Below are 21,001 nucleotides of genomic sequence, written 5' to 3'. Positions count from 1 at the left end.
ATGAGTTACTTTTGAATATGACACCAAAAGAACAAGCAATAGAAAAAAATAGATACATTGGGCTTCAAAATTAAAAACTTTTATGCATCAAAGTACACTCTCAACAGAGTGAAAAGCCAACCCACGGAATAGAAGACAACACTTGCAAATCATATATCTGATAAGGAGCTAATGTTCAGAATATAGGAAGAACTCTTACAACCCAACAGCAAAAAAGCACAGGCAAAGAACTTGAATCTCTGCTTTTAATTATTTTGTGTATATACCCAGAAGTGGAATTGCTGGATCATACAATAATTCAATGTCAATTGAATAGACATTTCTCCAAAAATATTCCAATGGCCTATAAGCACATAAAAAGATGTTTAACATTAATGGAATGTTTGATTTGCATCAGAGAACTACAAGTCAAAACTACAATGAGACTCTACTTCACACCCATTAGAATAGCTATAATTAAAAAAAAAAAAAACAGAAAATAACAAGTGTTGGTGAGGATATGGAGAAACTGGAACCCTCTGCATTGATGGTGGGAATATAAAATGGGGCAACAATTACGGAAAACAGTATGGGGGTTCCTCAAAAAATTAAACATGGAATTATTGAATGATCCAGCAATTCCACTTCTGGGTATATACACAAAAGAATTAAAAGCAGAGATTCAAACAGATATTTGTATATCCATGTTTATAACAACATTATTCACAATAGCAAGAAGATGGAAACCTCCTAAGTGTCCATTAATGGATAAAGGGATAAACAAAATGTGGTATATAAATACAATGGAATATTATTCAGCCTTGAAAAGGAAGGACATTCTGATATATACTACAACCTGGATGACCTTAAAGAAATTATGCTAAATGAAATAAGCCAGTTACAAATGAGCACCTTTTTTTGTTTTGTTTTGTTTTTGAGACAGAGTCTTACTCTGTTGCCTAGGCTGGAGTACAGTGGCATGACCTTGGCTTACTGCAACCTCCACCTCCCAAGCTCAAGCAATCTTCCCACCTCAACCTCCTGAGTAGCTAGGACTACAGGAGCACACCATCATGTTCAGGTAATCGTATTTTTTGTAGAGATGGGGTTTCACCATGTTGGCCAGGCTGGTCTCAAACTCCTGACCTCAAATGATCCACCTGTCTTGGCATCACAAAGTGCTGGGATTATAGGCATGACCTCTGCACCCATTTCAAATGAACAACTATCATATGCTTCCTCTTACATGAGGTTCCTAGAGTAGTTTCATCCATGGAGACAGGAAGTAGAATGGTGGTTACCAGGGGGTTGGGCTAAGTGGGAATAGGGAGTTAGTGTTTAATGGATACAATTTCAGTTAGAGAAGATGAAAAAGTTCTGGAGATGGATGGAGGTGATGGTTGTGTTACCAAATGCAAGGGGTTTGATCTAGGTCCTGCTGCTCACCACACAGAAAGCCAACCGCTGAGACAGCGAGTATTGCCAGGAGGAAGCTTTAACTAGGTGCTACAGCTGAGGAGATGGGAGCTCAGTCTCAAATCCATCTCCCTGATCAACTAAAACTAGGGCTTTATACAGCAGGGAAGAAATGTAACCATGTATGGGAAAACAGGAACTTGGAAGGAGTAAGGAACCCATCATGGTGAATGAGGGGCCTGGATCTCATTGTCCGGATGTAGTGATCTGGTGAGTTTCAGTTCTTTGATACTTTTTGAGAGGCCTGGGAGTCCTTTCCTGAAGAAGAAACTCAGATAAAACAAATGTAAGTTTTAAGCTTTAAGACCACAAGGGTCTATTTCTATGTTTATCAAAAACAACTGACCAACCAACCAAACAAACAAACAAAAAACTGTCTATGGGACTATTGGATCTGTTTCAGTTGCACAGCAATGTAATGCCACAGAACAGTTCACTTAAAAGTGATTAAAACGACAGATTTTATATTATGCATGTTTTGAGACAGTTTAAAATAATTACGGTAAGTAATTTGAAGGAGAAAAAAACAACAGGTTTCTACCACCAGATATTTGGGTGGGTAAGGGGAGGTGGTCCAGGAAAGCCTTGCTGACACCTACTGGTGAGCGTGGTGAGGGGAGTGGGACGGGCATTGTAAGGCCTGTGCTGACAAGGCCTGGAGTGCTCAGAGGCACCAGAGGAGACCAAGGTAGGAGGTGCAGAGGCAGCAATGTGGGGAGCAGAAATGCCACAAGCGTACGGAGGAGGGCAAGAGTGGAGCACAGTCCTGTCGCTGTGGGGAGGAGCTTGGGTTTTACCTGCAGCAATGAGAGGTTAAACACTGTCTAAGCTCCACCTAAACAGGCCACTCAGACTGCTATGTGGGAAACAGATTCTGAGAAGCCAAAAATGTAGCCCGGGAGGCTGGTTAGGTGGCTGTGGCAAAGGTAAGAAATAGTGGCTTGAACTATGAGAGTATCACAGGATATGGAGACAAGTGGAAAGATTGAAGGTTTTGGTGATGGACTGCAAGGGGAAGAGGGAGAGGGAGGTGCCCAGGCCGATGGAGTGTCAGTGCTATGGTAGGCAGAACTGAGTGCCTGGCTCAGTCTGCTCTGAAAATTACGATCTGTTATTCCACTTGCAGAAAAATGAATTGACAAAGTACTTTTAATTCTTCAAAAAATAATGCTCTATAAATCTAAATTATTAGGATGGCAGTTCAAAGCTATCCACTACCCGGATCAAACTTCATTTCTGATCAGCTGGATCATAGGATACGACAATGACAGTAATGGGTAATAATTGTGATATTTTAAATGTCTCTGGGCCAAAAGTGCATTCAGAAGTTAAAAGGTGATCTCCAGCTGCATGTCAGAATTGTAAATGAGGTCACTGGAGCAGTTTTAAACTTTCAAGTTAATTTTTTTCCTTCAATGTGACTGAAAGTAGTATTTGGGAAATGAATGGGGAAGAGGTTGAGGTATCTGAGTGAAAAAGAGAATCGCTGTCTATTCACTTTGTAGGTGAAGTGTCAGAGTGAATAGACTGGACTGGAAACTCCCACCTCAAAAAGCCAGAGAGCTCTGCCTAAGGAAGTGAGACGAGGTAGTCACTCTTGTCCAAGTCAGAGGAACCGATTAGCGTTGTGAGCTCTTAGAGCCAATAGGGGTGTGAGGGGGCCCAGAGAGCATGTCTGTGACTGGTGGCCCAGGACAGGATGCAACAGGAACGTGGGAGGCGGGCAGACAGGCGAGGCTGGGAACAACTCTGAAGGGGCCAAAGTGAAATGAAGACTTATTAATACTTCATTCCAGTTGTTCAGAAACAAAGCACTCAGTTTAACCAAACAGATGAAACCTGAGTCTGCGCCAGCCTCTGGACCCAGCTGCAGGAATAGAGAAGACGGAGGAACATAACAGAGCTCACTACAGCTCCACCAGCAGCAATATCCTCCCTCTGTGACTGTCCAGGCCAAGTAGCCAATATATTGATCCAACAGATGGATTGTAAGGAAATGATGAAGATGGAAGGGCAATGTGTGGATTAGAAGAGAGCTGAAAAACATGCCGAACGCTTTCAAATGAGCGAGACAAAAACTGGACTCTCCAGGGATGCATTTGGGTGTTAAAACTGTGTTTTAAAAACATCCATGGAAATGATTACCATAAAAATCAGGATAGTGGCTAGCTAGTTGGGGAGAAAGAGGTTGTGGTTGGGATGAGGTCACAGGGAGGGGGCAAAGTTCTGTCTTGACCTGGGTGGTGGTTACAAGGCTGTTCACCTTAAGATAAATCATTAAGCCACTATTTGCTTTGTGTGGTTTCCTGTATCTTTGTTTTATTTTATAATAAAAAGATGTTTTAAAGTGTTTAGTTCTTATGAGGCATTGCATTCTCTTTATTCTGTTCTCTAACACTCAAAATCCTATCCCCATAACTTAGCAGTGCAATTTGGCCGTGTTTACATCAGGCCTATTTTGTTTTATTAATTTATTTATTCATTTAAAAATAGAGACAGGATCTTGCTATGTTGCCCAACCTGGTCTTGAACTCCTGTCTTCAAGTGATCCTCCCACATCAGCCTCCCAAAGTGTTGGGATTACAAACATGATCCACCATGCTTGGCCTATTCTTTTGTTTTTGTTTTTGTTTTGTTTTTTTGAGACAGAGTCACTCTGTCGCCCAGGCTGGAGTGCAGTGGCACAATCTTGGCTCACTGCAACTTCCACCTCCTGGGTTCAAGTGATTCTCCTGCCTTAGCCTCCTGAGTAGCTAAGATTCCAGATGGCCACCACCATACCTGGCTAATTTTTGTATTTTTAGTACAGATGGAATTTCACCATGTTGGCCAGCCTGGTCTCGAACGCCTGACCTCAAGTGATCTGCCCTCTTCGGCCTCCCAAAGTGCTGGGATTACAGGCGTGAGCCACTGCGCCCGGCCCCTATTCTTATAGATGTGTAATTTTTATTATTGAAGTCATTGTTTTCGTTTCCATGTCAAGCACACTCTTCCTCAGGATCAATTTCAGTGGCTACCAGAAACCACTCACCTGTGGTTGGATCTTTGAGTTGCTTCCACGCATATGGAAAATACTTATCATTTATTTTGCAGTTTGGAAATTGGCATTTGTGTAATAAAGATGCTATTGCTTTAATTATACACACACACACATAATATATATTATATATATAATATATTTTATATATATAATATATTTATATATATAATATATTTTATATATATAATATATATTATATATATAATATATTATATATATATAAAATATATTATATATATAATATATATTATATATATATAAAATATATTATATATATATATTTCTTTTTTGGGGATAGAGTCTTGCTATGTTGCCCAGGCTGGTCTCAAACTCCTGGACTCAAGCAATCCTCCCACCTTAGCCTCCCAAAGTGCTGGGTTTACAGGCATGAACCACTGTGCCTGGCCTTAAAGGTACATTTTATCAGAAATAGTAAGAGACTCCATTTTGTGTTGCATTCTTGCTCTACTCAGTTTAACAAAAAAAGAGCCTCATCTTAGAGCTTAAGCTACCACAAGGAATTGCTCCATTGGTCTTTTATAGACAGTTCTTGAGCCCATATTCTGTGCCAGACTCTGTGCTAAGTTCTGGGGTTGAAAAGATGAGTATGATCTAGTGCCCTGTTAAAAAGCTCGGAGATGAGTCAACCATCAAAAATAGTGCAGAATTATGAAACCGAAATAAGTGGATATTGGGCTTCAAATCTTTCTGGAGGAATCCCACGTAAATGCTACAAATACTAGTTCCTATCTCGAGTCTTGCTCCTCTCTAGTTCTTTCTCTACATGGAAACCAGAGATTGAAAGGCATATCTAATAAAGTCTTCCAACAACTCACAGGCCATACTAGACAAACACCAGCTCCTCGAAAGGGCCTCTTGCATGCCTTGGAGCCCTCACAAAGATGTTCTCTTTATCTGAAACCTCTTTCTTCCTTTTCTTTCCCATCTCACCTGGTTAATTCTACATTTTCTTCTGCTATCAGCTGAAATGCAACTTTCTCTGCCTCACCTCAACCAGTGGAGAGCCTCTGACCTGGATCCCCTCTGCCCATGCCCCAGAGTTCCTCTTTTGGACGTGTCACACTTTAATAATTACTTACTGTATTTAATGCCTTCCTCAATAGCCTCTAACTGCTATCAGCACATTGCTTGCCTTGCTTCCATTCCTCTCAGTCCTGGCACGCGCAGGCACTTAACATGCATTTGTTAAATGAATGGCAGGGGTCGTGCACAGATTATGAAGAGGAACAGATAGCAGTGCCTCATGGGGATCGGGAGGAGAGCAGGTGGAGCATCAGAGGAAGCTTCCCAAAAGAGATGGAGACTACGCCCTAAAGAGGAAGCTGCAGTTCGCCAGGTAAAGAAGGGAGGTGAGGCTGCTGGGGTGGTGGTGGGATGACTCGAGACGGAGGAGTCTCTGCAAAGGCCGGGGAGAGCTCGGCAAGTTCAGGCAACTGAAGGTATTCTAGTCGACAGAATCGTCAGGGAGTGGAATGGGCCAGTGACCCTTACCATGTAGAAAGACTTGGTTTACTGGAAGGATGCTGCACACAGAGCTGTGATCCAACACCTCACACCCCGGTACACGTGCAGCCCTGCTGGGGACAGACGCAGCATTGTGTCATTTCAGATCCCTTGTCTCTCTCAGGTGGGATGTTTATGGGGAAAAGCCTTCACCAGCTTGATTCCTCTCATGCTGGATTGACCAGCAAGGACTATCTCAAGGTGATTTTGACTGGCCGTCAACGTCTTGGACGAATCTGAGTGTGAAATGCCGGGAAAGCGGTAAGATGGAAGGTGAGTCAGATCTAGGGGAGAAGGAAAGTTAGATATGTGTTTGTATTTATTCATAAAATGATATACTGTTTTCAAAAAACAAGAATTTAAAAATTACTCAGTTTATGTGTCTGTGTGGACTATCTTTTAAAGGAAACACAAAGAACTGACACTAGTGACTGCTTCCTGGGATGGGCACTGGATGGCTGGGGACAGACACCAGAGGAAGACTTACTTGTCACCACATACGCTTTTGTATGTTTAACATTTTGTCCCATATAAGTGTATTAGCTACTGAAGATGTATTTTAAAATTAGTGTGTGCATAAAAAAACTATAAGGAAGCATATCAAAAAAGCTAACAGTGCTTATATCTGGATGGTGGGACAGGTGTTTTCGTGTCTGCTTTATCCTTTCTATGTGAGCATGCAACTTTGGTAAATAGTTTAAAAGGGATGTTGGCTGGGTGTGGTAGCTCATGCCTGTAATCCCAGAACTTTGGGAGGCCCAGGCAGGAGGATGTCTTGAGCCCAAGAGTTTGAGACCAGCCTGGGGCACAGAGCAAGACTCCACCTCTACAAAACCAAAAAAATTAGCCGAGCATGTTGGCATGTTCAGGAGACTAAGTTGGGAGGATCACTTAAGCCTGAGAGGTCAAGACTGCAGTGAGCTATGATTACATCACTGCGCTCCCCTATCTCTAAAAAAAAAAAAAAAAAAAAAAAAAATTGTTAATGGAAAGGAATGTGATTTTTTTAAAAGCTGAATTTTAAAGACTACATTGGGACACTCAGCTGCTCAGTTTTGAAGTCAAGGAGGACTACAAGTTTACACCAGGAGAGAAGAGCATTTCTAAACTTAGCCTTACACCTTACTATTCTAAGAGAGTATGAAAATGTTGTTGATTTGGCAGCTGCTGCATAGAAGAAAGCGCACTGGACTGGGAAGCAAACATATTGTAGTTGCAATTCTGGTGCTGCCATGGAATAGTTATGTGGCTTTGGAGAAGCTGTGTTGGCCCTCAGCTGCAGGCTGTGTGTAATGATGCCTACTGCGGAGTTACTGTGGGGATGGAATGGAGTGACTGCGTATGAAAGCACCTACCACTGTGACAGGCCCCAGGAGGCATCAAAGAGGCTTTTTGGGTGAGGTGGCCCCCTCTTGATTTCCACCAGCTCCACGAAGCCCACTCCAAACAGTGTGTTTGTTGTGTGAATGCAGCTTTAAGACAAATCCTCTGCCCTTTTCCACCCCAGTTGCTGCTCTGCACTCTTAATACCTGGATCTTCTGGAGCCATCTTTGTGCCTGATCCTTAGCAAGTTCTAAAAAAGATCTCTGGGCCAGGCATGGTGGCTCATGCCCGTAATACCAGCCCTAAAAAAGATCTCTGTCTTCCTTCCTTTTTAAAATTTTTTAGAGATGGAGTCTCTGAACATTGCCCAAGCTGGTCTAGAACTCCTGGGCTTGCATGATCCTCCTGCCTTGTTCTCCCAAGCAGCTGGGATTACAGGCGCACACTGCCATGCAGGTTCCTTTCTTCCATTCTTAATATTTTCCCTGATGCAAAGAGGGAAATGCTTTAAAGTCACTTACCCAGGAAAACAAAAGAAAAAAGAGGGAAATGCTAAAATTAAGACTGCTTCAAGGAAAAAAAAAAAAGGCAGTGAATTGACAACATAAACAATTTTTTCAGAAATTCAATATTGTAAGTAGAAGTAGGTAACCAGTTTCAAAGGATACAGTTTTCATCCATATCAAAATCTCACACAGATTTCAGTTCTTTTTTTTTTTTTTTTTCCCCGAGATGGAGAGTTTCACTCTGTCGCTCAGGCTGGAGTGCAGTGGCACAATCTTGGGTCAATCTTGGGTCACTGCAACCTCCACCTCCTGGGTTCAAGCGATTCCCCTGCCTCAGCCTCCTGAGTGGCTGGGATTACAGGCGCCTGCCACCACGCCTGGCTAATTTTTGTATTTTTAGTAGAGACGGGGTTTCGCTGTGTTGGCCAGGCTGGTCTCGAACTCCTGACCTCAGGTGATCTGCCCACCTCGGCCTCCCAAAGTGCTGGGATTACAGGTGTGAGCCATGGTACTCGGCCGGATTTTAGTTCTAATAGCTAACAGCTATGGGGTTGAAACTATTATCCAGCCACTGCTCTGTTAACTTCTTGAATCCTCCCACCCACCAGTGGGATAGGCACAACTGTCCCATTCACCTGGTGCAAACTGAAGCCCAGAGCTGTGACACCGTGCACTGGAGGTCATACAACTAGAAAACAGCTGAGCCTGGACTCCAGCCCAGCAGTCTAGCTCCAGGGCCATGTTCTTAATCGCCACGCCTCTCAGTGATGATATAATTAATGTCTCTAGCAATGGTATTATTTGACTATAAGAATTAACGAAAGCCCAGAGAAAACATAGGACACGCATTCCATATAATTTTGTCAGCATTTCATACCTACGGTTTCTGAAGCCATTCCAGAAACAGGTTTGTATGAATGGGGACAATGTTGCTACAATTATGCATTTCCCTTCACCTGGGGAGGATAAGGACCAACCTTTCACTGGAGAAGAGTCAGCAGGGCTGGGTGTGCTGACCAATCACCTAAGGGAAAAGGTACTTGGGACTTTTCTTTGCCTCTCAAATACAGCATTCCCAAGAGCCTGGCGTGGAAGAGAGCTCCATCCACCCGAGAAACGAAGGAAGTCAGTGTGCGTGGACGCTGATTTGGGGTAATGTCAAGCAAAGAGGCTTGAGAAATAAATATGCAGGGGCCTCCACGGGAAGATCTCACAAGGAACTTGGACTTCATCCTAAGAGCAACAGGAAGCCACTGAATAATTTTAGACAGAGGAATTTAAGATGTGAGTTTTAGGAAAAAATCACTCTTCCTGCTATGCTGAAAATGAATTAGAGGGAGCAAAAATGGAGGCTGGGAGAATTGGTGGAAAGCGGGGACAGGGGTCTGAAAAGGAACATTGGCAGCCTGGCCTGCGGTGATGGCAGAGGGGATGGAGAGAAGCGAAAGGATTCAAGGCAGGTGGCAAAATCGACAAGACGTGGAGTTCAGGAGGGAGAGACTGATCTTGGGATGAGGTGGATCAAGGGAGAGAGATTGCGTGAGTCTCCCTGGGGTGAAGACAGACCAGGAGATGAGACCAATGTGTGATTTTCCTATATCACATAGAATGATTTTGCCTAGATTAAGGGCCTCAAAAGAAACCTTCAGGATAACTGAGTACTGCCCAACAGGAAAAAAGCTGGGAATCAGGGTAGGAGGCAGAGAGAAAGAGGAGAGATGAGAAGGGTGGAAACATTTATATTTTGATATGTTTATATTTATTTCGGGAGGAAGAGTTTATTTGTCCAATAAGTTTCTCTTCTGTAGCTCCAGGGTGACTGGAAGACTCTACAGAGAGCTTCTGAGAAGCATTTAGATCAGTTCTTAAGCTCCGCAACTTCCTCCTTAGTGAAGACGAGGTTTATCATACCACGTCAAAGTATGATGAGAAGTTAGATGGGAAAATTGATTAAACATCTTTTTTGAAAGAAACTTGCAAATCACAGTGAACACCTGATGCCAGAGAGCTACCATCAAGTGTACTGTACATTTATCAATGCTCTCTCTACCCACATCACTTGCTTATTACCTACAGGACTGTCCTTCTCACAGAAAAATCATTTGATGCTTCTTGGAAATTACTGTTTTCTAAACTCCATTTATCCACTGAGCATATTCACCTTTCTGGGTGTCTCTTTCTCTAATACATAAATGAAAAGGTTTGAAAGTATTGTCTCATTGATAAATGTTCTTTTCACATCAAGGAAACAGGTAACATAATCCTAGTTTCCATCATTTTAGAAATTATCTTTCCATTTTAAATTGTATTCTAAGAAATTATTTGTTCAATTTTTTTGTCCTGAAATTAATGACAGCAATGAAATGCCTTCCCCAGTAGCCTTCCTTCACCACATATATTTGGGCCATCATCAGCCTGGGTTCAAGGCCAGAGTCACTATCATTCGGTTCTAATATGACAATATCCACGCTGCTCTCGTCTTTTTGACTGAGCTGTGAAGTGGTTCAGATGGGATTCACTTGTATTCACATCTACCTCTTTACTGTAACTCAGAGTAGGAAGGGTTTGTGGAATCAGGTTCTTCAAGCTTTCACAGATTTATTGCTCATGGCCGGAATGTAAGGTTGCATATGACACTCTCTCCGATTTGACTTTTTTCCGAAACAGCTTCTCCAAGTGCCCAGAACTGGCTTTGCCATACTCCTGCAGTATTGCGAGGGCTTTCTGGCTTGCAGTTATGGCTATGCATACAGCATGCAATACATCCAAAAAGTACAGGGACAGGGTACACCTTCCAGTTCTAAAACCTCAGGCATTTTATTTCTGGCTACCCTCTATAGGAATTTTTTCTTCACTTACCGTACTTTATGTTGTATTTAGAAAGAGCAAAAAGGCTAGACCACAATTTTTTTTTTTTTTTTTTTTTTGAGATGGAGTCTCACTCTGTCACCCAGGCTGGAGTTCTGTGGTGCAATCTTGGCTCACTGCAACCTCTGCCTCCCGGGTTTAATTGATTCTCCTGCCTCAGCCTCCCAAGTAGCTGGAATTACATGGGCATGCCACCACGCCCGGCTAATTTTTGTGCTTTTAGTAGAGACGGGGTTTCACCATTTTGGCCAGGCTGGTCTCAAACTCCTGACCTCAATTTATCCACCTGCTTCAGCCTCCCAAAGTGCTGGGATTACAGGCATGATCCACTGTGCCCTGCCTAGACCACAAATTAATATTCTGACAAATATAAAACAAAAATCATGTTTATGTAAAAACGGAGTCCTGGTACTAGTGGGTGGAAATGCAAAAGTTTTATTGTGAAAAACGTCTACTAATATAACTAACAACATTATAGGGAAGTCTTGCTTTTGTGTCATTGCAAACATTGCAGAAGTTCGTCTAGAAATATCATAGTGATAAAGGTTCATTATATTTATAAAGTTTTAACTAATATATTTTATTGACTCTTGCTTTTAAGCTAAACGTTATAGTAAATGAAGCAAAAATGTTCACGTTCCCAATCTCCTGGGGTCCTTTTTCCTCTCACTCTCTCTATAGTCTAGCCAGGAGTTCCCATCCCATTAAATTTCCCATCCCCATTTACTAGCATTTCAATAACTTCCCCCCATCTCCCATGTCCCTATTCAGCATAATGCTGCTTGCTGCCACTCTTCTGTTTTGCTTCAGCTCTACTTGCTATAGAGGGAGTTGGTCAAAAAGTATAATCGTACAGATTTGCAGACTTTCTTTATTATTATCATTATACTTTAAGTTCTGGGATGCATGTACAGGATGTGCAGGTTTGTTACACAGGTGTACGTGTGCCATGGTGGTTTGCTGTACCTATTGACCAATCCTTTCAGTTCCCTCCCCTTGCTCCCCACCCCCTAACAGACCCTGGTATGTGCTGCTCCCCTCCCTGTGTCCATGTGTTCTCATTGTTCAACTCCCACTTATGAGTGAGAACATGCAGTGTTTGGTTTTCTGTTCCTGTGTTAGTTTGCTGAGGATGATGGCTTCCAGCTTCATCCATGTCCCTGCAAAGGACATGATCTCATTCCTTTTTGTGGCTGCATAGTATTCCACGATGTATATGTACCACATTTTCTTTATATAGGTTGTCATTGATGGGTATTTGGGTTGGTTCCATGACTTTGCTATTGTAAATAGTGCTGCAATAAACATACGTGTGCATGTGTCTTCATAGTTGAATGACTTCTTTTCCTTTGGGTATATACCCAGTAATGGGATTGCTGGGTAAAATGATATTTCTGGTTCTAGATCCTTGAGGAATTGCCACACTGTCTTCCACAATGGTTGAACTAATTTACATTCCCAGCAACAGTATAAAAGTGTTCCTATTTCTCCACAGCATCTATTGTTTCTTGACTTTTTAATAATTGCCATTCTGACTGGCATGAGTATCTCATTGTGGTTTTCATTTGCGTTTCTGTAATGATCAGTGATGATGAGCATTTTTTTTCATATGTCTGTTGGCTGCATAGATGTCTTCTTTTGAGAAGTGTCTGTTCATATCCCTTGCCCACTTTTTGATGGGATTTTTTTTTTCATGTAAATGTGTTTAAGTTCCTTGCAAATTCTGGACATTAGACCTTTGTCAGATGGGTAGATTGCAAAAATTTTCTCCCATTCTGTAGGTTGCCTGTTCACTCTGATGATAGTTTCTTTTGCTGTGCCTGAGCTCTTTAGTTTAATTAGGTCCTGTTTGTCAATTTTGGCTTTTGTTGTCATTGCTTTTGGTGTTTTCATCATGAAGTCTTTGCCCATGCCTATGTCCTGAATGGTATTGCCTAGGTTTTCTTCTAGGGTTTTTATGGTTTTGGGTTTTACAGTTAAGTCTTTAATCCATCTTGAGATAATTTTTGTATATGGTATAAGGAAGGGATCCTGTTTCTGTTTTCTGCATATGGCTAGCCAGTTTTCCCAGCACCATTTATTGAATAGGAGATCCTTTCCCCATTGCTTGTTTTTGCCAGGTTTGTCAAAGATCATATGGTTGTAGATGTGTGGTGTTATTTCTGAGGTCTCTGTTCTGTTCCATTGGTCTATATATCTGCTTTGGTGCCAGTACCCAGACTTTCATAATGATAGTTTCTTATCTCCCATGTGAGCGAGAAGTAAGTTGGGTCCATCGAGCTCTAACCTAGCAATTCTATTCATTAGGGAGCTCTTTCCTCTGGCCCTAGTTTTTCCTTGATGCACACCCTTGTGTACACAAGCATACACCCTGCACACACGTATGTGGCACTCCTGGGCCTGCACCGCGCCTGCACACAGGCATGTATGTGTATCTCCACTCCTAGCTGCACACTGATAAGCACCCAAGTTCTGGGTTTTTAGGATAGCCAATAACCATTTTTTCTTCCTACTGTTCCCAGAACCCTTTGATATATAGATGTAGGTGTCAGGCAGAGATAAAAATGTCTGTTTTGCAACTGACAGGAGGATGTGACATCAGTTTACAGGGACAGTGGGCTTGCTACATTTCACCTTAGAATTAAGCTTATCCAGGCCGGGCACGGTGGCTCACGCCTCTAATCCCAGCACTTTAGGAGGCCGAGACGGGCGGATCACGAGGTTAGGAGATGGAGACCATCCTGGCTAACACGGTGAAACCCTGTCTCTACTAAAAATATATAAAAAATTAGCCGGGCATGGTGGCGGGCGCCTGTAATCCCAGCTACTTGGGAGGCTGATGCAGGAGAATAGCGTGAACCCGGTAGGCGGAGCTTGCAGTGAGCCGAGATCAGGCCACTGCACTCCAGCCTGGGCAACAGAGCAAGACTCTGTCCCCCCTGCCCACAAAAAAAATAAAATAAAAGAATTAAGCTTATCCATCACAAGCACAGGAAGAGCTAGACATCTTCCAACCAGCCAGTTGGGCATGCTTGCTTGCTTTCTGTGGGCAGGCTGACACCAAAGAGAAAGGGGCTGAGTGGAGCCTGCCTGGGTCCTGCTTCCAAACACTCCAATCAGATCACTGGGGAATATGAAAGGAATGCTGAGAGGTGCTGAGTGTTACTCTAGTAATATCCCTCCACATGGAGCCAGGAACAGTGGGAAATAAAAGTCCCTCTCAACCACACATGTAAGTATACACAGCCACACATGTACATGGATCAATTCTTTCACCAGGCCATGGGTGTTGGTGAGTCAGACCTCAGGAGCCAAGCACCCAGAAAACCAGGGAGAAGGAGAACTGAAGGCCGAGCAAGAAAGGGAGGGGAGTTGGGGGACAGAGTCCAGGGACCTGGGGGCTGCAGCAGGGCTGGAACCTGCATCTGGGGTTGACTCCTCAGGCTGACTGTGAACTCAGGAGTGGAGCAGTAGGTGATGAATAGGATAGGAAAAGGAAAAAATGGATTGGAAAACTTAAACAGAAAATGGGGGAGATGCTGAGAAGAACATCGAGGTGCTACCAAAATTGCATTTAAGGAACATTGAATTAGTTTGTGTCTCTCATGGTCCAAAAAAAATTTGCAATGGCCAAGATTTGTACATGAATAGCATTACACTGTAGGGAGTGTGTGGCTGCGGGTACAAGAGCTGTCATACAACAACAAGAGGCCAAATTTCTGTATATAAAAGATTGTAAGGGATAGCCTTCCAAATTTACTAGAGGGGCTCTGAGGACCAATCATAGCTTGAAGCAGGGCACACAGCTCCAAGGCTGATCATGGGATGAATTAGAAACCCCTATCCTGACTTCTCCTAAATGAAGACAATTGTCTGTTCCAGAGCACACCTTGGGAGTTTAAAAAGCCCTGGGATTAAAGACTTTTTTCATGATTTGCCTGGGCATTTTGTTTTTTAGTTTGAACTAGCCCTAAATAGCTAACTCTTTGGAAGGCAGAGGTAGATTAAAAATAGCTTATTATAATAGCTAACATATACTGAGCATCCCCTATGGGCCAGGCACTGTCTGCAGTGCTTTGATGTCCCAACTCACTGAATCCTCATAGCAACCCCAGGGAGTATGCACTTTTGATAGCTTTGTGTTATGGATGATGAAAGAGACTCTGAGAGGCTGAACAACTTGTCCAAAGTCACACAGCTAGTAGACAGCAGAGCTGGAATGCAAATCCAGGCTGTCTGACTCCACAAGCTACACTCTGCATAATAAATGGAGCAGAAAGGAGGGTGGAAGCTGACTTGGCCCAACCTGGAGCTCTTCCATGTGAAAGGAGCAGAACTCCATCAAGCTCGTTCTGAATCCAAATTCTACGGTTGTGTTCTGCGTTTAGCTGGAGCTGCAGGGAGAGTTCGCTGCTTTACCCAAGCAGGCCAGGCATGGTCTCCTGCCGCCAGACCACAAGGTAGAATGTCCAGGCAAAGGCAAGACCGTTGCTTCTTCTGACAATCCTCAGAATGTGTGTGGAGTGCTCCATGGATTTCTGGGTGGATGTACAAGTACTTGCTAGTCTCTGATGACACAGGATGGTGACTGAGGATAGGGAGGACCTGATACAGAACTCCAAGAGCTCAGCACTGTTAGGCAGTTCATTCAGCCATTCCCCAAGTATTTATCGAACTCTTCCTCATGCCTGCGTGGCCTTTCTTTTCTTGTTGTTACTCTATGCAGACACCCACTATCAGCTTCCCAGAAGTCCAGGGCTCTATGGGCTCAGGCACTTCCCATGGCAGCTCCTCCACCTTCCTTTCCTGGTATCCAGCAGCCCGGACTGGAGGGGCTGTCACTGACACACGGGGCTGTCTTTGTTCAACAACGCTTGGAAGCACAAGTGAGCTCTGTATTACCGCCCTTTCGGCAGGGGCGGCTGGAGTGCCTGGAAGCGACTAGTTCCAGCCCTGCTGGGCCACAGGGACCGACCCCAAGCACCAGCCATCAGCTTTGTTCCTCGAGCTTCTGGAGAAAACCTTTGATTTCATGGGGATGATTATTTTTATTCTTGCCCACTCAAGGATGAAGCCCAAGAAACAAGAGGTTGCCCCTTTCAGAGGCATCACAATGGGTTACCTCCAGCCAAACCCACTGTTTTTTGTTATTTCTAGGTTTGGTTGGGCCTCTCTTGGAAACCATTACTATACAACTTACTTAAAGAAAGTGGAGGGATTGGGCATAAGAGACTCAGACAGAGGGAGACAGGAGCGGGGGCTATAGCTAGGAAGCTGGAGGTAACGTATTGTCAGAGACAGTGCAAGAAGAACACATTCATGTCACAATCAGATTTGAATCCATTCCATTTTGTAGTGACATTTTTAATCTTTTGCAAAGTCAAACTATTCCAAGATTGACTTTCAGCCAAGCCTGGAGAATTGGGACTTTGGGTGAAGGTTTCAGAAAAAGGCACAAAACATACACACGTACACACACACAGGGTGGGGGGAGAGAGAGAGAGAGAGAGAAAGGGGCAAAGAGAGAAAGGGAAGGGAGACTTTTATCCTAAAGTCATTGTAAATCCAAAGCAGGGTTTTATCCTCCACAGTTAAATGAGAAAAGAAAAAAAATCAAGAACACCAACATTTGAGGTACAAAGACTGTCATGGACCAGTGGAAGTTTGCAAAATTATATGTAAATGACTGCAGTTTTTACCGTGGTGGCCCTGTGCATTCCCAAAGCTAATCCCAAAGAGAAAATCGACTTAGCAAAAGAAAGTTTTGTCTAATTTGGTTAACAGTTGAGAAGTGACAAAAATGCTGAATATATTAATAATTTATATTTCCAGGGTAACACTATATCTTTAATGCTTCACTGCCGAAGGGAATTCAGATTGGCTTAATGCTCAGAGGAAAAAAAACCCTGAAAGGCCTTCTTCATATTCTGTATCCAGCGCTGATGAAAATGGGTGTAAGACATGTGTTCCCATAATAGGCACCACCCATTCTCCCCATTTCTGCATAATTTGTTTTTATCCCATATTGCTCAATGTATATTTGTTATCTGGGAGGGCCGCCTGGTCTCACTCTCACTTCCATGCTCCAGCTCTATCACTTCGTAGAAAGGAGAGAGCTCACATTTTACAGACAAGTTATTTCAAGAACCTCTCACATGCAAGACCTTTTCTAAAGTTTAAGATTGTCTCCTGGCAAAACATAATACGTGTAACTTTCACTTTATGGGCAATGTAATGAGGGACTTTTTTTTTTTTTTTTTTTTTTTTTTGCCCGTCTCTGCATAATGAAGTTTGATGGTTTACAAATTGCAGGTCATCCCATTCCATGACCTCAGCAAACAGTCTAGGTCAGAGCTTTCTTAAACCCTGTCCAGAGAAAATAGAATAAGTTAATTTACAGTCCTCCAGCGGATCTGAGAGAAGACAAATCACCACAGTTCAGCGAAATGGCCTCTGGAAACAAAGAGGAAAACGTGCTACCTAATTTCGAATTATTTATTTAAAAGGCATTAAAGTTAATGAGGCACAAAAGTTCAAAGAAAAATTTAAATACCCACAAACACAAATTTAGCCAGTTGGATACATTGTTTATTTTACCCATTTACATAAAACAACGGGGAGCCCTATTTTGCCCTTTGAGTCTTAGAGAAACAGGATTTTAGCTTGCCGTTTTAGATGCATCGCTATTTTGTGGGTAGGGCACAGATGTCCTGGAACTGAAAATCACAATCCCCTAAAATACCACTAGCCAAGTCTCTCCTGGATTCCAAACTTTCCTCACCACGTTCTGGGTGGGGCGAGATTAAAAAAAAAAAAACTCACTGGGGAAAGGGTAAGGAAGACTTTTCTCTCCAAGCCTGAGAACTTAAACGGAGACCCCAGGTCTCCATCCTGCACCAGTGTCCGAATGGTAAAGGATGGCGGGTAGGGAACAATCCCCTAAGGGGTGGGGAAGGGGCGTCTCCCAACCCGGCAGGTGCCGACCTCCCGCCGAGACGCCCAGCGCCCCCGAAGCTGGCCTGCTCTGTGCGCAAAAGGCAACGCCAGCTTCTCAGAAGCCTCTGGCGCTGAGTAGTTGTCATCAACGATGTTGTTTCTAATCCGCAACTCAGAACTGTACTTGGTTCTGGTATTTTTTAGAGGATTTTTAATTCTGTAAACTCAGCCACGCGCCCGGCTGGCCCGGGTTTCGCCGCATTCCAGACCCGCGGGCGTGCGGTGCGCGCGCGTCGGGCACTTGGCTCCGGGTAGGAAGGGCGCCCGGGTCGCAGCTGGCAACAGTCCGCCTAAGTCAGTTTCAGGCAGGTCCTTCAATTTGCGTTTTCCTGAGAGCCAAGGGCAGTGTTCTTCGCCTCCCCAGTTTCTCTGAGGCTAATGCTCAAGATGCGCGCGGGGCGGGTGCAGGGAGCCGCGAATCCCGCCCTTAAGCGACGCCTAGTGTATCTGCCTGAACCTCCATTTAACATCCCTCTCCCTCAGACTCCGCAGCGTGCCCCTTACCAAGTTACTGAGGGCTGTTACCTTGAACCCTGTCAGCCTTGCGCCCTGGGCACCGCGGAGGGGATGGGTTGCGGATGAGGAGAAGGTAATAAATAAATCCCTCTCTTTGGGTCTTTATCAGAAAACGTTTATTACCAGGGGGAGATCCTTCAGAAGACTCATTCACTCTTTGCCTCCCCCAGCCCAATATTTACACAATATGTGTACAATATATACAGCATTTCTCCTAAACAGCGCCCAAAGCGCGGAGAAATTTCGCGGGCGAGTGGGCGTCAGAGCACCGGGGGGTGCTGGGGCGTGTGCAGGTTAAGGGCGTTGGGGTGCGCGTGGCCGATCAGGTTGAGGTAATGCCGGTCCAGGCCCTGCACCGGTGTCAGGAAGGGGCTGGGCTGCTGCGCTGGGCTAGCGAGCGGCACTGGCGCGCTGGGCAGGTAGGGCAGGGCGGGGCTGCGGGCCGCGCCAGGCGGCCAGGGGAAAGGCCCGGCCCCAGAGCCTTGCGGGAACACAGCGGCCTCGCCCGGGCTGTGACCAGCGAATTCGGGCCCCGCAGGGTGCAGCTGATAGGAGAAATCCGGCTCCGGGAGCGAACCCAGCGGCGGAAAGGCGGGCTCCGCGCCCAGGCGGGCCTTGGACTGCAAGAAGGCGAGGATGCGCGCGTACTTCGTGTCTTTGGTCTCCATCCGCTCCACCGTGGTGAGGTAATGCACCAGGTTCTTCATGCACTCGTGGTAGCCGTAGTGGAAGTAGTTGGCAAACTCCGCTAGAAGTTCTGCTGGAGGAACGAGAAAGCCCGTAGGACGGACACACCCTGAGCGCCCCTTCCCCACGCGAGCCCAAAGCGGGTGCAGGGCACCTCCCACCACATTTTCTGGCCAAAGTTCCCATTTGAGGCCCGCCCTCTCCTCTGCGCAGTCTTAGAGACTGGCGAGGCACGCGCAAACGCCCCCTTTCCCTGAGAGCCTGACCCCACCCACCCCACCCGGGAGGAGGCGGTGGAACCAGCCTCCCTGGAAACCAGTTCTCCCTCGCCGCCTTGCTGTCGCCGAGCTGGGAGAGGCGCCTTCGCATGACCCCTGCCCTCCCGGAGAGTGGAGCTCTAGTAGAGCTCTCGGGAACACTCTGTCACTCCCCTCCCAGCCGCAGAGTCTCTGGGTGGCGCAGGCGCCTGGCCCAGGCGTCCCATTCCCTAACCTGTGCCCACCTTTTTCCCTTCCACGGGGAAAATCAGCGGAGTGCAGTGCTCTCAGGTACTGAACGGTCATCTCGAGGATCTCCGCCTTCTCCAGCTTCCCAGAACTCTGCAAAAGGAGGAAGGGCCCCTCGCAGCGGCCCAGCGCCTGCTGGGCGGGCACTGTGGCGCTGGAGAGGACCAGCGAGAGGACGCGGCTGCGGATCTGCGCCAGAGCCTCCTGAGGTTCGCCCTGCGCTCAGGCCCCCCCCGGGAGGGGCCCGCAAGTGAGGTCCTCTGTGTCTGCAGGCTCAGGCGTCTCCGCAGAGTGGCCGCAGAGGCCTCCCAACGCCTGGCACCCGGCTCCGGGCCGCCAACGTTACCTGCTTCGCCAGGGCCATGGGCACTGTCTTGCCCAGCTCGTTCAAGCAGCGGTTGATCCTGTCCCTCCTCCGCTTTTCTATCACTTTATGAGAAACGGGGGTTCTCTGCGAACAGAGGGTTGTACGTTTAGGATGGCTTTGCCCGGGAAATCGTCAAAGGCGCGGCTGTAGCAGCTGGGTGCAAACCGCCTCTCCAGCCGCGCACACTGCTCAGATTCGTTCTAGGAAGGGACTCCTGGCCCGCCACGCTCGGGCCAGTTGAGCTCTGCCCTCTGACGCCCGCGCTGGCGCGCTCCCCTTCCAGCCACCCTACCCAGGCCTTTGGGGAGGTGGCCACCAGCCTCCCGGCATGGACTTCTCCCTGGCTGAGCACCCTCCTCTCTCTATCCCACCCCCTTCCCAAACCACTCGAGATTCCTCCACACTCAAAGTCCCGTGCGGGCACTTCCCTGCCATCGGTCCACCCAAGTGGTGGGTCGGTGAGTCAGATGCCTCCACCACCAGGGCGCAAGTGCCATTTGGGCTCAGCTGACTCACTTTGCGTTCCTTGAGCTTGTCTGACATCCTGGTCAGTACGCGCCCTCGGGAGAGGCGGCGGCGCGGGGCACCCGTCCACTTTTCCGCCTCGTGTGCCTCCTCGAGTGTCCCAGGTAGACTGCAGCCTCCCAACTCCGAGGGCTGCCTTATAAAGCGGTCATCTAGGGCTCCAAGTGCATTCACGAGTTGAATTATTCCATAGGATTAGGGGAGCTGCGTTTGGAGGATGTATGCATTCAAGATCAGTTTTAAAGAAGTTAAGAAAAAAAAAATTAGCAGCCGAGGGGGGCGAGCTGGGGGCAGATCAGCTTTGTTAATCCACGTGGCCCTTCAAAGGACACGTGATCGGCCCAGGAATAACATTTGCATGGCAACAGCTCGGGCGGGAAAAGGAGGCGGTAAACTGGGGCCGGCGGGCGAGCGAGCGCCTGCAGCAGTATCGGGCGCGGAGCGCAGGGGCGCAGCGGCCGCGGGCACCGGGGGGCGAGGACCCTCACAAAACAGTGTCGCCTCTTTTAGTCCCACCGCTGAGTCTCACACGATCGCCTGTTTACAAATCCCAGCAAGCCCGCCGTCCCAGCGCCGAGTGCGTTTTAAAGCCTGTCCAGAGTCATTAAAGTAATTAAGTAAGCCTTTAATAGGCTGTTCCGCCGGGTTCAAGGGAGAGCTCTTGGAGACGGAGGCGCCCCGTTTGTT

General features: G+C 46.0%; 1 protein-coding gene across 2 annotated transcripts; it reads right to left on the bottom strand.

Annotated features, from left to right (window-relative positions):
* Nucleotides 1–18,322: 18,322 nt before the first annotated feature.
* Nucleotides 18,323–20,769, bottom strand: HELT (helt bHLH transcription factor). 2 transcript variants are annotated; one of them, XM_054484155.1, is made up of 4 exons: nucleotides 20,306–20,769; nucleotides 19,769–19,873; nucleotides 19,419–19,515; nucleotides 18,323–18,989 (listed from the first exon to the last, which is right to left on the bottom strand). In XM_054484155.1, exons 1-4 carry the CDS (start codon nucleotides 20,330–20,332, stop codon nucleotides 18,490–18,492), a joined length of 729 nt encoding a protein of 242 aa, XP_054340130.1. In that variant the 5' UTR covers nucleotides 20,333–20,769; the 3' UTR covers nucleotides 18,323–18,489. The 2 variants fall into 2 exon arrangements, with proteins under 2 accessions (XP_054340130.1, XP_054340131.1); XM_054484156.1 differs by having other exon boundaries at nucleotides 18,323–18,986.
* Between the last annotated feature and the right edge of the window lie 232 nt (nucleotides 20,770–21,001).

This window comes from Pongo pygmaeus, chromosome 3 (assembly GCF_028885625.2).
Source record: "Pongo pygmaeus isolate AG05252 chromosome 3, NHGRI_mPonPyg2-v2.0_pri, whole genome shotgun sequence".
In the NCBI taxonomy this organism is placed as follows: Eukaryota; Metazoa; Chordata; class Mammalia; order Primates; family Hominidae; genus Pongo; species Pongo pygmaeus.
The sequence above is the reverse complement of the archived record's forward strand: the minus strand, read 5'-3'. Positions and strand labels throughout refer to the sequence as shown.

What these genes read in the sequence shown, in the direction of transcription:
- HELT (XM_054484155.1), bottom strand. Translation starts at nt 20,332, where the DNA reads ATGTCAGACAAGCTCAAGGAACGCAAA. An exon ending in CCATGGCCCTGGCGAAGCAG is followed by an intron (nt 19,516 to 19,768) that starts GTAACGTTGGCG and finishes CTCCTTTTGCAG; the next exon opens with AGTTCTGGGAAGCTGGAGAA. An exon ending in TCCCCGTGGAAGGGAAAAAG is followed by an intron (nt 18,990 to 19,418) that starts GTGGGCACAGGT and finishes TCGTTCCTCCAG; the next exon opens with CAGAACTTCTAGCGGAGTTT.